The following is a 14,510-nucleotide window of genomic DNA, read 5'->3' as shown; positions in this document are numbered from 1 at the left end:
ATTTATAAATACTTCATAATATAATTCGGAGATTTGTAATTCATATTGAAATTTTATAAGTGGGCGTCAAATCCTTTATAGACTAAAGGACATTTCTTACACATGTCTACTTTATTACCTTCGGGGTAATTCTTAATTGGTGTTTCGACTTCATGTCCGAAGACTTAATTATTTTGTAAGAAAATCCACAAGTAATGAAGTATCTCGTCAAAAGTTGACCAATATTACTTAGAGTAATTCCGGATCAATATGCTCCCAGTAGCTACTATATTTAGAAATACATCGTCTGAAATGATTTATTTGATTTTTCAAATTTTCACAGCATACATAGTTCAATGATGTCATATATGTGCCTCTATAAAAGATCGGTGTCTCTTTTTACACATATCCTCTTCAGGGGATTTTATTAAGAATATGAATCACATTCATTTCTAATTTGATAGCCTCTTCAGGAGGAAAAATTATTCCTTCAGTGTCAAAGAGTATATGTCACTTTGATCAACTCTGATCATTTTCTATTACCTTTATCTGGATATAAGCATATTAAGCTTTGAAAAATATTAATATCTCGAGGTAGTAAGTTTTCCGTATAATGATTCCAAATGAGAGAAACTCGATCATTTTCAAGTATTTTACGACATTGAATATAGGACTTCCCCCCCTAATGTCGATAGATTTTCATCTTATTTGATAATAAAAATCATACGTCATGTGCGCATATATTTCAAGGTTGTGACAAAGATGAAAAGAGAGTCAATTGCTTCAGACAAATTTTGATTTCTATTTTTATATCATATGATCTGTTGGACCAAAATTGTTATCTGATCACAACTTCAGGTGTGCTTGATTACATGTGACATGTCATCTTCATGCAATTTTTCTATTAAAATCCATCGTCACTTTCTTTGTGTATTACAACTTTAGGTGTAATATGAAATCAAGTATTCAACAATTTTTATTTTCCAAGAATCTAGAACTCATCGTCGTCCAAAGACGCGGAAGAAAATATTATCACCACTTGATGAAAATTTTATTGAAATACAAGTACAACCAAAATTGTGATATTATATTCTCGTTAAAAGAATTTCACAAAAAGTGGTTGTCTTTCACCATGAAGAACTTTTTCAAATTTAATCAGAGTATATGTTGGTACAGTAAAATGAGATTCTCAATTTTGTTACTCTATTTCCAATATGAACTTGGTGTAGGATTTTTCTTATCACCGTTTAATTATAATCCTTTCATAATCAATGGAAAATAATTTCAATACTGAAAAATTAGCATTTGTCATTCTTCAGGAATGCACATATAAATTTGTTTTCCAAAAGGTGTACCCTTTTTGGTGACAATTTACCAACTCATAAGGGATAAACCTTTGAGATTTTTTTTTTTACTCTAATAATTATTGAAGAAGTATATACACCAAACTTCAGGTTTGGTAATAAAAATAGTTGTTTCATTTGATCTTAACCAACTTTTGATGGTCAAATATCCTCTTAGGAAAAATCTTCATTAATGGATCAATACCAACATTTTCATCATTACGATATTTTCATACAAAATGAAACATCAGCTATGAGAGTAATACCAATTTATTTTGGATGCATAATTTACCTTGACCTTACCATTCAATAGATTGCATTGATATTCATATTAGTTTGCAATACCAATATTTTCGCCATTATCATCTACTTAATTCTAATATTCTTTTGATATGATTCACTATGCCTCAACAATCACAAAATCAATGGTTAGAGATAAGTAAAAATAATAAGTTTGAAACTTTAACAAAGAGAACCCACATACCTTTTAACTTACCAATTACAATTGACCAAACTTACCCATATTTTATTTGTTTGTACCTTGATCAAGGAGTTGATAATTTCTTCTTCCCTTTGGCATAGAGCAAATCGTGCTGATAACGTGTTGTGAAAAATAAAGTAGGGAAGAAGAAAGACAATGGAAATATATTAACCAAGAGATAGTAGACAAGAAGAACAAGATGTGTATTCTCATGTTTGTAGAGAATTCTCTACATTGGTACATTGGTATATTGAGTACTATGATACATTGGTTTGATCCATCTTCTTCATTAGCAAGTAACCTCTTTATATAGGCATTTAGCTAGATGAGTTACACATCCAATAGGCACACAATAATGGAGCTTGAATACAAAGTAATGGTGGAAAACCGATGGTGGTGGGAGTTACAATTGGTGGTGGTCATCCACCATAAATCTAATATTTATAACAGAAATAACCCTTTAATTTATTTTATTGGGGTTTGGGGCCTCTCTTAGTGTACCTCTTCAGAAAAAAAAATCTTATGTTAAAGTTTGACGTCAAACATCCAAAACATATAGGAGTAGTGAAAACTAGAACCCAACAACACCCGTTAAAATTGTTGTTAGCTCCTAATCTCTGTAGGCACCCGGTACAGACTGGATGCCTACTAGGGAGGCACCCATCTCCCTATTCCTCCTACTCTTCATGGAAACAACCTAGTTTCTAAACTCATCATCATCATCAATCAACAATGAGGAGTTAGAGAGATAAAGAACCTTGTTTTAGAGAGAGAAAAAAGGAGAACCATTATGGGAAGAACTTTAATCTCAAACCAACCTTGATCTATAGTGAGGAGTTAGAGAGATAAAGAACTTTGACCCAAAACCACCACTAAAAATAAGGAACCCTACTCAAGGACTGGACTCAGACAAAGTCGACAGGTTTCGGACAAGACAGTTCGAGCCATTACTTTGGCGTTCTGGAATGTCCTGTCCGAAACCTGTCAAATTGATCCAAGTCTGAAACCTTGGTTTAAGTTTCGGACGGGTCGATCCGAACCCGAGTGCCAATAGATGCTTGGGGTCAAAAGAGATTGACTTTAGTCAATCCCATCAGTCGGGTGCTAATAGCAATTTTCGGGTGCTTTTAGCTGCTCCCTTTAGAGAGAGAAAGTCCATCGAGACAAAAAAAAAAAAATGGAAGTAGTTTGTTCATCTTCTCACTGATTTGGGCTTTTGTTTTCGGTGGCTGTATCATATTTCTAATATTTTACCCTCAACTCCAGAACCAGACTAAACTCTACCGTCTTCTATTTCTTCGTCTCAAACCCCCCTCCCTCTCTCTTTCCTCTGCTTCCCCCAACAAATCCTCAAAACAGGAAGCTTTCTCTTCATCAAATTAGGGTTCCATTTCTCTTCACACATAATGAACCCCCAAAACGGCGCCACCACCACCTCGCTTGCTTCTGTGCCTCTCTCAGATACATCAGCCCTTGCTAATGCGGCTTCTGATCCATCTGTGCCGCCGCCATCTTCAGCTTCGGACGTAACTCCTTCTCAGTCAGCTTCAATTTCTGCAGACAAGAGATGGCCAGGATGGCCCGGAGACAGCGTATTCCGTCTCATTGTACCCGTTCTGAAAGTCGGTAGCATTATAGGTCGCAAAGGAGATATCATTAGGAAGATGTGTGAGGAAACTAGGGCTCGCATTCGCATTCTTGAAGGTGCTATTGGAAGCACTGATCGTATTGTGAGTTGTTAATTTGTTTAGGGTTCTTTCATTGTAAATTTACATTCTTGATTGTTCATCGAGTTCTTTTTTCTCTAAAATTTAGCTGTTTCAATCATGGTTCTTTAGTTTTAACCATTCGAGCTGGTTAAGATTTAATGGGTCGCTTTAAAAATTAAGGAAACCAAAATTAAAATTGCACCTTAGCTCTGGCATGAGTAGGTCATAGGCTGGGCCGGCAAACACAAGAGTTTTGTTGTTATTTTGGAACATTGGAATGTAGGAGTTCAATTTGAATTTTAAGAGTCGAGTTTGTGTATGTATATCATGATGTACATTGGTGATGTAAAAAAAAGGACTATGTTATGTTGTCATTCTATACAAAATTTGGTGATTAAAAGAAAAGGTAAAGTACGCCTTTTACTCATCGAGGGGTATGCCTCAAGGCGATTTTGCACCAAAGGGGCCTACTGCTTTGAGGCGGAAAAATGCTATACGATAGAAATCTTTATGCTTCTTTGTTGTGTAATTGCAGTCTGGAAATGTTATAGGCGTAGTCAAAATAAATGTGATTCACTGTATTGAGTTCTAAACAATGTTTACCAGTTAATAGTGTCTCGACCTTGACAGAATGTGAAATACCAGTAAGTGCTATGTTCGGGTTGAAGTAAAAGAATAAACACAATGTCTGTATCATTTAGGTTTAATGACTGTTTCACTGTTCTTGCTGTTTATTATATAGTCCTTCTGTATGAATCATGGTTCTAGTAGGCTATTAGCATGAAATCATATATGATCATGAGTTATGTGCTAATTGCTCGTAAAACAGCTACTCATGCGTGTATAAATCTTATATTTTGTTAGTAGTTATTAGATTTTAATATCCTGTTAATTTTCAGGTGCTGATATCTGGAAAAGAAGAACCAGAGGCACAAATATCCCCTGCTATGGATGCTGTGCTCAGAGTGTTCAAACGTGTTACTGGACTATCTGAGACTGGAGGAGATGGGTCAGCTAGTGGTGCGGCATGTTCAATTAGATTGTTGGTGCCATCATCACAAGCGATAAATCTAATAGGGAAGCAAGGTTCTGTAATTAAGTCGATACAGGAAAGTTCTGGTGCCACTGTTAGGGTTCTTTCTGGAGGTAAACTTTTACCCATTTCATAATGTTGCATGCATTATCTATATGAAATAGTTTTCTTCTGCCTGTGTTTTTCGCCATCGGTTTGTATTTCAAATTTCTTTTCACACCATCAAAGGTAGTACTCTTTCCTGTAAACTGTATATCGTCTGGTTTTCTATAGTTGTGATAATTGTTACTAGTTGCTACCGTTACGTACTAATGATGTTGTCTAGCACATTGACATCGAACTTACTAGCTAAAGTGTAGGAAATTAAATTCACATGTTAAACCAAATACATGTTCACATGGTTTGACTGAAATGCAAAATGTAAATAATAAACTCTGCTGTGATGTTGGGTAGTACCTGGTCCTTTTGTATGGTTCAGGTAATGCAAGATTTTGAGTCAGTTCTAGGTCTCTGCCAAAGGTTTATAAATAGGTTATTCCAACAATGGGTCTGAACCCATTGTTTAGGATATCCATGTTGTAGTCAGTAGTCGTATCTTATAACGTATTCTGTTACACTTCAAAATAATTTCATGTTCCAAATTTCCCTGAATTTGGTCAAACAAATTATTGCTTTCTGTAAAATTCTTAAGTTTGGTTGGCATGGGTTGGTTACTTTCAAGGTTAGTGAACTGGTCAGATGTAGCCATCTGGTTTCATCTCTTAATTCCTTTCATTAGTAAAATTTGTAAACATGTATAATTTTCTCTTTACAAGATTCTTTGTTTTCCTGACCTTATTGGTCATTGGATTAAATTAGTTCCCCCTGTGATTTTGGTTCTCATGTAGTTCCACTTTCGGCACATTTGAATCCTACAACCTTTTTCGGTATATAATTCTTTGTTTTTCTTGATATGGGCTCAAGAGTCATTACATTCAATATGTTATAGATACATCGTGAATAGATACATGAATTGAATATTGTCATTGAAGACATCTTGGGCCCTAAAGGCCAATATAAAGACCCTTAAGGCCATCCTAGGGGCATGAAAGCCCATTCCTACCTCGACTTTATTTATACCCCTTCAAAACAAGTCAAGAAATGATGGATTCCCCGTGAATCAAACCTTTGACCTACGGCTTTTTTGAAATTGAAGCACAACGAAATGGCCAAGCAGTTGTGGGCAAATCTGTATTATTCTTGATCGTTATTCTGCTTGTGTTTTTTTTTTCTTTTTAACTTCAAACCGTCTCTTACACACTTATATATTTGATGTGTTAGATGAGGCGCCTCGTAATATTTCTTCAGATGATAGAATTGTAGAGATCCAAGGTGAAACTTTGAAGGTTCTTAAAGCATTACAAGCAGTACTGGGGCACTTGAGGAAATTCTTGGTTGATCACAGTGTTCTTCCTTTATTTGAGAGCGCTGTAAGTTGTATCTAATAGATTTGGTTTCCATTTGTGTCACTCGTAATTTTCTAAACCTTTTATGGCATTGTTATTAGGGTAATGCAACTATGTCTCAAGAACCTACAGCAGATACCTGGGGCGAGAAACCGCAATCTTTACTCCATTCCGCTTCACAAACTGGATTCGGGGGTGAGTATCCACTTTCTTTGAAGAGGGAATCTCTATACCTTGACCGTGAACCTCAGCTAGAGTCCCGTTCTGGTATATCTTCACATTCTAGCCTGTCATTATATGGACAAGATCCTGCACTTGCTGGACTACGTTCTTCAACAATTGGTCGTTCCGCTGCTCCAATAATAACTCAGGTTCGATTCCTGGTTCTAATCATTTATAAATTGATCAGATCATACTGGAAAGAGGATTCATGAGCAGTATAACTTTTGTTCACCCAAATGACATGATAGTTGATTAACCCGGAAACAGTAGAAGCTTAAGGATTATTGTTGGATGTCATTTGTATGACGCTGTTTAACATCGGACTTGTTCCATTGATTCAGGTAACACAGACAATGCAAATACCTCTATCTTATGCAGAGGACATAATTGGTATTGGAGGAGCAAATATAGGGTATATCCGACGTACAAGTGGAGCGGTCCTTACAGTTCAAGAGAGTAGGGGCTTGCCTGATGAAATCACTGTGGAAATTAAGGGTACTTCTACTCAAGTTCAGACTGCTCAACAACTTACTCATGTAAGAACCCTTCACTTGTTACTTTCCTTTTTATAGGCATTAGCATTAGAGTCAGAAAACAGTTATATTCAATTGTCCTCGTTGTGCTTTATTTTTCCTTCAGGAGTTCATTGCTGGTCATAAAGAACCAGCACCGAGCAGCTATATAAACAGCGGCTTAAGGCCCTATGGATCTCAATTAGGGGATAGCTCTTATCAACATTCATCCTTCTCAACACAATCATCCTTAGGGGGTTACGGATCCTCTGGTTTAGGAGGAGGAGGATATACCAACTACAGACTTTAAAAATGGTTTCGACGATCAGTTAAGCTGTTCTTACATTTTACTCTCTTTCTTACCTTTACTGAATCATGTAACCTTGTAAAGTTTTTAGAGGTTTATCCTCTCCCCAGCTAGTTGGGTAAGTCAAGAAACAATGTTTAAGGGATTGTGAGATGTGAATTTATTTGTATCAGTGAAACTTAGCATTCTCTTATGTTTGTTTTCGTATGCTTTTCATTACTTATAAACCCTTTTCATCAGTTTTGAGATAGCAATATTTCGATTCTGTCTCGGACAACGAGAGAAAATTAACATATAAACCTAATATACGGTTAGAAAAAAACATTATATCTCTAAAACTTCAATATCATAAATCTTGTAAATGTTGTATTTAGGGCAGAGTAGTAGTAGTATCTTCATCCATCCATGGATTTGTTTCAGAGGTAGAAGAAGCATTGACATTCCTAAGAGCCTTCAAGACAACACTGTTACATTTGAAACCTGAACCAAAACTAATCTGACAAATCCTGTCTCCTTTCTTGATCTTTGAATTTGCTTCCAGGTAAGCCAATTCATACCAAACACTACTACTTGAAGTGTTCCCAAACCTCTCCAATGTCTTGATAGATGCCTCCATGTATTCCTCCGTTAGCTCGAGGTTCTTTTGTAGTTCGACCAGGACTCTCTTGCTTGTCGCCAGTATACAGACATGCTCAAAAGCTAGCTTGAAATCAGGTATATATGGCTTCTTCTTCCTAAGAATCAAGTTCATGAAGAACCTCATCTGTTCTGATAATGGTAGCACTAGTGGACCTAGAGTTGTCATGTTTGCCTTCAAGGCTTCTCCTCCAACTTCGAACAAGTCCTCGTTGTTTTTCACCACTAGTCCGCTGTTTTCTTCACTATCATCATTTCCGTAGATACTCTCGAAGCTTCGATTCTCTGTCCCTTTGTGGGTCCGTACAGTCTTCCGTGGGGAATTAAATTCATACGACAGACATAAAGACACGAAACAAAAGTTAATAACAACCAAGAGAAATGGTTAATCAGTTCTGCGAGAAACGCAAATCAAGGTGGTGTGTTATTTTCGCATTCAAACATGACTCGCCTGAGTGACTTGTCTCATTGTCTGAAACTGATTCATGTGTCTGACTTTTTCTGGTTAGTCACACAGTAGCATTCATGTTATTTTAGACAACGAGGCTCGTAACTCAGACTTCTATGTTATGTCTGATTCAAATAGACCCAAAATCAAGAGTCGGTAGATTTCAAGTCAGATTTCAGATGTGAAACTGAAAAAAGGATCCTAACTTACCTGTATGAGCTCATACTTAGCACGCCATTTATCGAAGCTTCGATTAGACAACAACATGGCAGCTGCCCCCATCCGAAAGAAACAATTAGGAAGAATCATTTCCTTGTCTTTACCATTATACCATGTAAAGCTAACTACCTCAGTACTCACAACCAGCGCATATGAATCACGGTGTGCATTGAGCAAATCCTTGCCCAAATCAACAGCAATTGCTCCGGCTGAACAACCCATTCCTCCGAGATTATAGCTCTGTATGTCTTTCTGAAGCTTGTAATGGTTTATTAGCATCGAAGCAAGTGATGGTGTCGGGTTTAGAGTGCTACAATTAACTACAAGGATCTTGATCTCCTTAACTTTGAAGCCAGTTTTCGCCAGAAGATTATCCACTGCTCCAAACATAACCATTGCTGCTTCTTCTCTACCTTCTTTTAAACATCTCTTCCTCCCTGGTATGAAGACTGTTCTCGGCAAGTAACTTTCATCACCAATGCCTGAATTACTTAGAACCCGACATTGAAATTCTATTCCATCATCGTCAAAGTTGCCTGATTTTTTCGCTAAATCGATGAACTCTGCCCTGGATATCTATTGACATACACAGACAAACGTTTAGTCTAGACATAATTAATTTGATCCTCACTAAGAAACCATGAGAGACTAAGAAAATAAAAATTAGATACCTTGAGGTGGTTTGGTGGGCGATAACAAGCAAAATCAACGAGATAAGTAGAACGAGGGAGATAATTAGCATAATAAACTAATATAGGCAAAATGGCAATGGCGAAAATCGTATTGCTTATTACGAAAATATCATCATATGTGGAAGGAATACTATTTTTCCATGTCAACTTCCCCAAAGAGAAGAAGATGAAGATGACTAATAGAAGTGGAAGAAACGGTGGAATATAGAATTTATGAGCGACGAAAGAAGTGTAACCGAGCTTAACATACTTCAAATTAACAGAGCTAAGAAAATCAGGTATTCCTCGGCGAACTTTGACAGAGAAACTTAGAGAACCAGCATACGGACCGGACCCCTCAATACCCCGTCTCACGATCTCGGTCGAAAGAACCTCATCCTGCTTATTATTACTACCAGTACTACTAGTTTTATTAGTAGTCATCATGATTCATGAGTAAGTAGAGAAGAATAGTAGTATTGGCTCTTAATGAAAATAAATAAACATAGACTGAGAAGTAGCATGAAATGTGTGAAAAACAGGAAAGAGCTATATTTATGGGATGGGAGGTTTGAGATAGTAACTGAAAGGAAACAGCTATTTGTGCATGAGGGTTAGGTGCTAGCAATGACATTGTGTGTGAACTCTTCTTTTTGGTAACAAAAATACCCATCTTTTAGTGGTAATTGATGTTGTTAAAAAACTTTATTTTCTAGAATCTCATAATGGAAAATTAGTCAAAATTGTCTAGATTTCTTCGACTAAAAATATCGGGCAAGTTTTAGACTTAAACCCAAGGAATGAAGTTCAGTTTCGATGGAAATCTCGATAAGCATAGAAATTGAAATATTTCAATCATTTCGACTGAAATATTTTAAAATTTAATTCCTTGCATCAACTTCGACGAAAGTTGCACAAATTTATATTTGTTTGCACAAAATGCAGAAGTAAAGGGATTTTCGGCTCGAAAAAAGTTAGTGGGCAGGCTCTCTAAAATTTTTAATAATGCTCATTCATGAAGAAGTCAAGTATTTGGTTTCAAAGGGACTGTTTGGCCAAGCACTAAGACTCTTCAAACAAGAATTTCATTTTCCCCATCAAATTCTTCCCCAACAAAACACTACTACTTCCATTATCCTTCCTTCAATTATCAAAGCATGCTCTTCTTCTCCCAACTTTCTTCATTTTGGCCTTCAACTTCACTGTTTTTCCATCAAAACTGGATTTGACTTGGACCCATTCATTGCCAATTCTATCTTATCTATGTATGGCAAGTTTTCTCAAATCCAATCTGCAGGTCAAATGTTTGATACTATGCCTGTTAGAGATACCATCACTTGGAATATTATCATCAACTCTTATATTCAACACCAACATTATACCCAAGCTCTTTTTATGTTCAAGGAAATGTACTTGATGGGTTTTCAATTAAAACCTGAGTTAATTGCTAGCATTCTATCTCTCGTAGAGGAGTTAAGATTAGGTAAAGAAATTCATGCTCGTAGTTACCGTGATGGAACGATGATAAACCCATCCTCCATTTTTGTGCAAACTGCTCTTTTAGATATGTATTCGAGATGTTTCGACTTGTTTGTAGCTTTGAGAGTATTTGATCAGATGAGTGAAAGAAATGAAGTGTCTTGGACAGCAATGATTTGTGGGTGCATTTTAAACGAGAAGTACAGTTTCTCGCTTGAGTTGTTTCGAGCAATGCAGATTAGAGGAACCAGACCAAACAGAGTGACATTAACTGCAGTTTTACCCGCTTGTGCCGAATTGAATGAGCCGAAGATGGGCAAACAGATTCATGGTTACGCAATCCGACATGGGTTTGGTTCAGAATCTAAGTTTGGAACAGCTCTAATAGGTGTCTACTGCAAATGTGGAGAAACACTAGATTATGCTAAGCTAATTTTTGAGCGACATATGACGAAGGATATCGTGATGTGGAGTTCGATGATTGGAAGTTATTCACTAAATGGGGACATTGAAGGTGCTATGAAGCATTTCTGTCGAATGCTTATGGATGGGATCAGACCAAATTCAGTAACTTTGCTGGCAATTATCAAAGTCTGTGCTACGAAATTGTCTCTAGTCCACGGGGAAGTAGTTCATTGCTACACTCTGAAATCTGGCTTGAATTTGGAACCTTCGGTTGGTAATTCTCTCATAGATATGTATGCAAAATGTGGATGGCCTGATGCTTCCCACAAAGTATTCACTGAGATTCCTGCAAGAGACTCAATATCGTGGAGTTCCCTTATTCGAGGTTATGGCCTCAACGGTCATGGCAAGGACGCTCTGAAACTCTTTCATGAGATGGAAGAGAGCAAGATTGATATCGACTCAATAACTTACCTTGCTGTTTTATCGGCTTGCAACCATGCAGGTCTAGTTGAAGAAGGACAGGACCTTTTTAACAGAATGATCCAAAAGAACAGTAGAGTTCTGACGGTAGAGCATTTTTCATGCTATGTTGATATCCTCGGACGTTATGGAAAGCTTGAAGAAGCCTACAAGGTCATAAAAAATATGCCCATGAAACCAAACGCATCCATTTTTAGCAGTTTTGTAACAGCTTGTAAAGCTCATGGCAGACTAGAAATGGCGGAAAAATCCGCACAAGAGCTTATTGATTTGGAACCATATAATGCAGCAAATTATACCTTGCTGTGTATGGTTTATGCAGAAACTGGTAATTGGCGTGGTGCTGAAGAAGTAAGGCGAGTTATGAAATTCAAAGGTATAAAGAAAACCTCTGGGTATAGTTGGATCGAGCCCAATAACAGAGTTAGTAAAGAAACAACTTCTAGTTCATTCTCTTGCCGTGCCAATGATTTTCTGTAAGTTTTAACCTGTCCCATTGAGTCAGTCTTCGGTTCAAAGTATTAACAAATTCATAGTCCTAACTCCTAATGACATTGCCTTATTCATTTTTGTTCTTTCTTTGTTTTAAAACTTCCATGGAGGAAGGGAAATTTTATCAATAATACACCAAAGATAGGGATAAAGAGAGCCTTAGGCTTCTAATCACTATCGATCATGAAAATGCATGTTACAGAAAACTGAAAGTTAAGCTGATTTCGGAACCAAGGGGAGCGAAGAACTTAAGTGAAATATACACACAAGCCTATTCCCGAATACAAGGATATCCAATCCTAACGAATCAGGCAAAAACCAAACAACTGAAGTCGGAAGTCATCATCCAACATTGCCTGACTACTTAGATTAAGCCTAGACATAGATACCAGAAAATCTGCAAAAAAAGCAACACGTTGTTAACATTTCACTCAAACCCCACATATCATCATCTGTTAGGATGTGATCAGATCATACATATTGTTTCGTCATCTTCCTAACTCATCTCTGTGATTACAAACGTTTCCCCAGTTCACTTGTTCATCAATGACAACCAAAGAAGCAGCAGAGGATCTTGATCTTCTGAGTTACAGTAAAGTTGATAGGTCAAAAGGTGAAGGTAGACATATAATTTCCTCTATGGGACAGTGTAATTTCAGTGATCTTTGATTGTCATCTGACCAAAATTATGGTATACTTTATCTCCAATCAAACTGAAATAGCATCGATCTACTTTTACACCGAATCCGACCAAACTAGTCAACTTTTGTCCGGCTTGCGTAACTCTTGTCAACCGAACTGAAAAACTTCTGACACGTATTTCCGCCCTAGCCTCTTGACCTGTCGTCTAAAGATGTATGAACATGGCATATCCTTCCAAGAGTAACGTAAGCAACTGAAATTTTACATTTTTGTTAAGATACACACAAACTAAATTTTGATATTACTATTTCTTTTCTAGTATTTACACACATAATTACTATTAACATAGCACACAGATCCATCTATCGAGCAACTAACATATATGTTTCCCTATTTATCGAAATTTTACATATCTGAAATTATTAGTTTCCATCTAATATATCCCATATGCAGTCTGGCTCAAGCATGATTGGCTCTTCCAACAGGAAACTATCAGGCGAAAACATATCAGGTTCTGTCAAATCAACCGCTAAATGCAACTCACCAGCACCCCATGCATTTGCCACTTTACTATCCAACATCAGTCCTTCTGGAGAGCTTGCGGCACTTGAAAAGGAAGATGTTGAGGACGGAACTGACAAATCCGGTGATGCAAACCTTGAAGCAACTGCTTTAATCTCTGTTTTTGAGTAGGAGTTTGATGAGCATTCAGGAAGTTCTGGTCGTTTTTCATCAGGAAAGTTGAACTTTCCTTCTGTGCCACGAAGACAGTAAAGTGCTGCATCATACGCACGGGCTGCCTTCTCTGCAGTGTCGTAGGAGCCTAACCAGATCCTAGATCTACTATGAGGGACTCTTATTTCTGATACCCACCTTCCCCATTTTCTCATCCTCACACCTTTGAAAGGTCCTTTAGTTTTTCTTCTTCGCATTCGACCTGTTCCAGTTTTTTCAGATGACGGTACCATTTCACACCAATGTCTAACTTACAACGAAAGAAAAGAGAGAAAGCGAGAGAACCTTGCAGGTCAAGATGCGAGACGGAGCTTTGGAGGGGTAATGTATTGATGAAGTGGACGTTACAAACAGGGAGAGTATTTAATGGCAAAATCAGGCGAGTTTATCTGATGTGGAGGATAAGCTATACCGATCACGTGAGAATCGATCATGCACGTGGAGACAACTTAAGGATGGCACGTGACGTTATGAACAGCACGCGGCAATGAAGATACTGTCGTCTAGTCTGCTGTGGCTAGCGGAAATCAATGCAACACCATCACCTTACTTTTTCAGTCTGACATGAATCTCCGGTAACAGGGAAGCGTAAATAACAAGCCACGGATCAATTACACTTTTGCTGCTTGTATAATTTTCCAAAAACAGTAAAACAGAACCTGAACTCTCGCATGGACATAATTGTTCACTGTATTATACCATTTTGACTCCTATCATATAGTTGGAAAATACTTGCCCCTTTAGTTTCAGTTTTGCATATGTTGTTTTTAGTTTTCTTATTCGGATAGTTTTAATGAATATATAAGAAAAAACTATATACAAGTAAGAAGAAAACATATGGTTGCTAACGAAGCATCCCAAGCCAAGTCAAAAGTGTGTGATTCAAAAATAAGGAACCAAGCTCAACACCGATTTACACTCCTAAGAACTGCACTTGATCCCATAAAACACTTGAGCTTTTGTAGTAGTATGTCACTATGTCTAAAAAGGGGGCTTTCTTCACTAGTCCTGATATTACCTTCTTCAGGTTGCATGATCTATCACTAACATGCTTGAAATCCAAAAAAAGAGAACAAATTAAAGAAAACTAAGATGGTTTTTGGTTGTTGGCTAAGAGTCCACTATTCATAGGGCAGTATAATTTTGTGCATCTTTCGTGTACTACAACAACGTGACTCGTGTTGATTAATTATAGAATTCTTTACATATATTCTGTATCTTTCTCACCCATGTCAAGAAATACACAAAAGCTCATTCAAGGCGTAAACC

General features: G+C 37.1%; 3 protein-coding genes across 9 annotated transcripts; 2 read left to right on the top strand and 1 right to left on the bottom strand.

Annotated features, from left to right (window-relative positions):
- Nucleotides 1-2,963: 2,963 nt before the first annotated feature.
- LOC147564466 (RNA-binding KH domain-containing protein PEPPER-like) lies at nt 2,964-7,224 on the top strand. Its single transcript, XM_086646753.1, has 6 exons — nt 2,964-3,533; nt 4,412-4,658; nt 5,866-6,014; nt 6,092-6,361; nt 6,554-6,748; nt 6,852-7,224. Exons 1-6 carry the CDS (start codon nt 3,210-3,212, stop codon nt 7,032-7,034), a joined length of 1,368 nt encoding a protein of 455 aa, XP_086502879.1. The 5' UTR covers nt 2,964-3,209; the 3' UTR covers nt 7,035-7,224.
- On the bottom strand, nt 7,191-10,337 carry LOC147564465 (3-ketoacyl-CoA synthase 15-like). The gene is made up of 3 exons (XM_086646740.1): nt 9,006-10,337; nt 8,326-8,910; nt 7,191-7,977 (listed from the first exon to the last, which is right to left on the bottom strand). Exons 1-3 carry the CDS (start codon nt 9,450-9,452, stop codon nt 7,402-7,404), a joined length of 1,608 nt encoding a protein of 535 aa, XP_086502866.1. The 5' UTR covers nt 9,453-10,337; the 3' UTR covers nt 7,191-7,401.
- Nucleotides 9,587-13,990, top strand: LOC147564464 (PPR superfamily protein). Of its 7 annotated transcripts, none has more exons than XR_015227387.1 (3): nt 9,587-11,848; nt 12,396-12,751; nt 12,960-13,990. XR_015227387.1 is itself a non-coding variant. In XM_086646693.1 (2 exons), exons 1-2 carry the CDS (start codon nt 10,011-10,013, stop codon nt 13,197-13,199), a joined length of 2,046 nt encoding a protein of 681 aa, XP_086502819.1. In that variant the 5' UTR covers nt 9,587-10,010; the 3' UTR covers nt 13,200-13,990. The 7 variants fall into 7 exon arrangements, 3 of the variants coding, with proteins under 3 accessions (XP_086502819.1, XP_086502829.1, XP_086502855.1); XR_015227386.1 differs by having other exon boundaries at nt 9,694-11,848; nt 12,396-12,483; XR_015227388.1 differs by having other exon boundaries at nt 10,011-11,848; nt 12,396-12,477.
- Nucleotides 13,991-14,510: the final 520 nt, after the last annotated feature.

Source organism: Eschscholzia californica, unplaced genomic scaffold (genome assembly GCF_041429995.1).
Source record: "Eschscholzia californica isolate CP2 unplaced genomic scaffold, dmEscCali1.0.p SCAF_1, whole genome shotgun sequence".
NCBI lineage: Eukaryota > Viridiplantae > Streptophyta > Magnoliopsida > Ranunculales > Papaveraceae > Eschscholzia > Eschscholzia californica.
The sequence above is the reverse complement of the archived record's forward strand: the minus strand, read 5'-3'. Positions and strand labels throughout refer to the sequence as shown.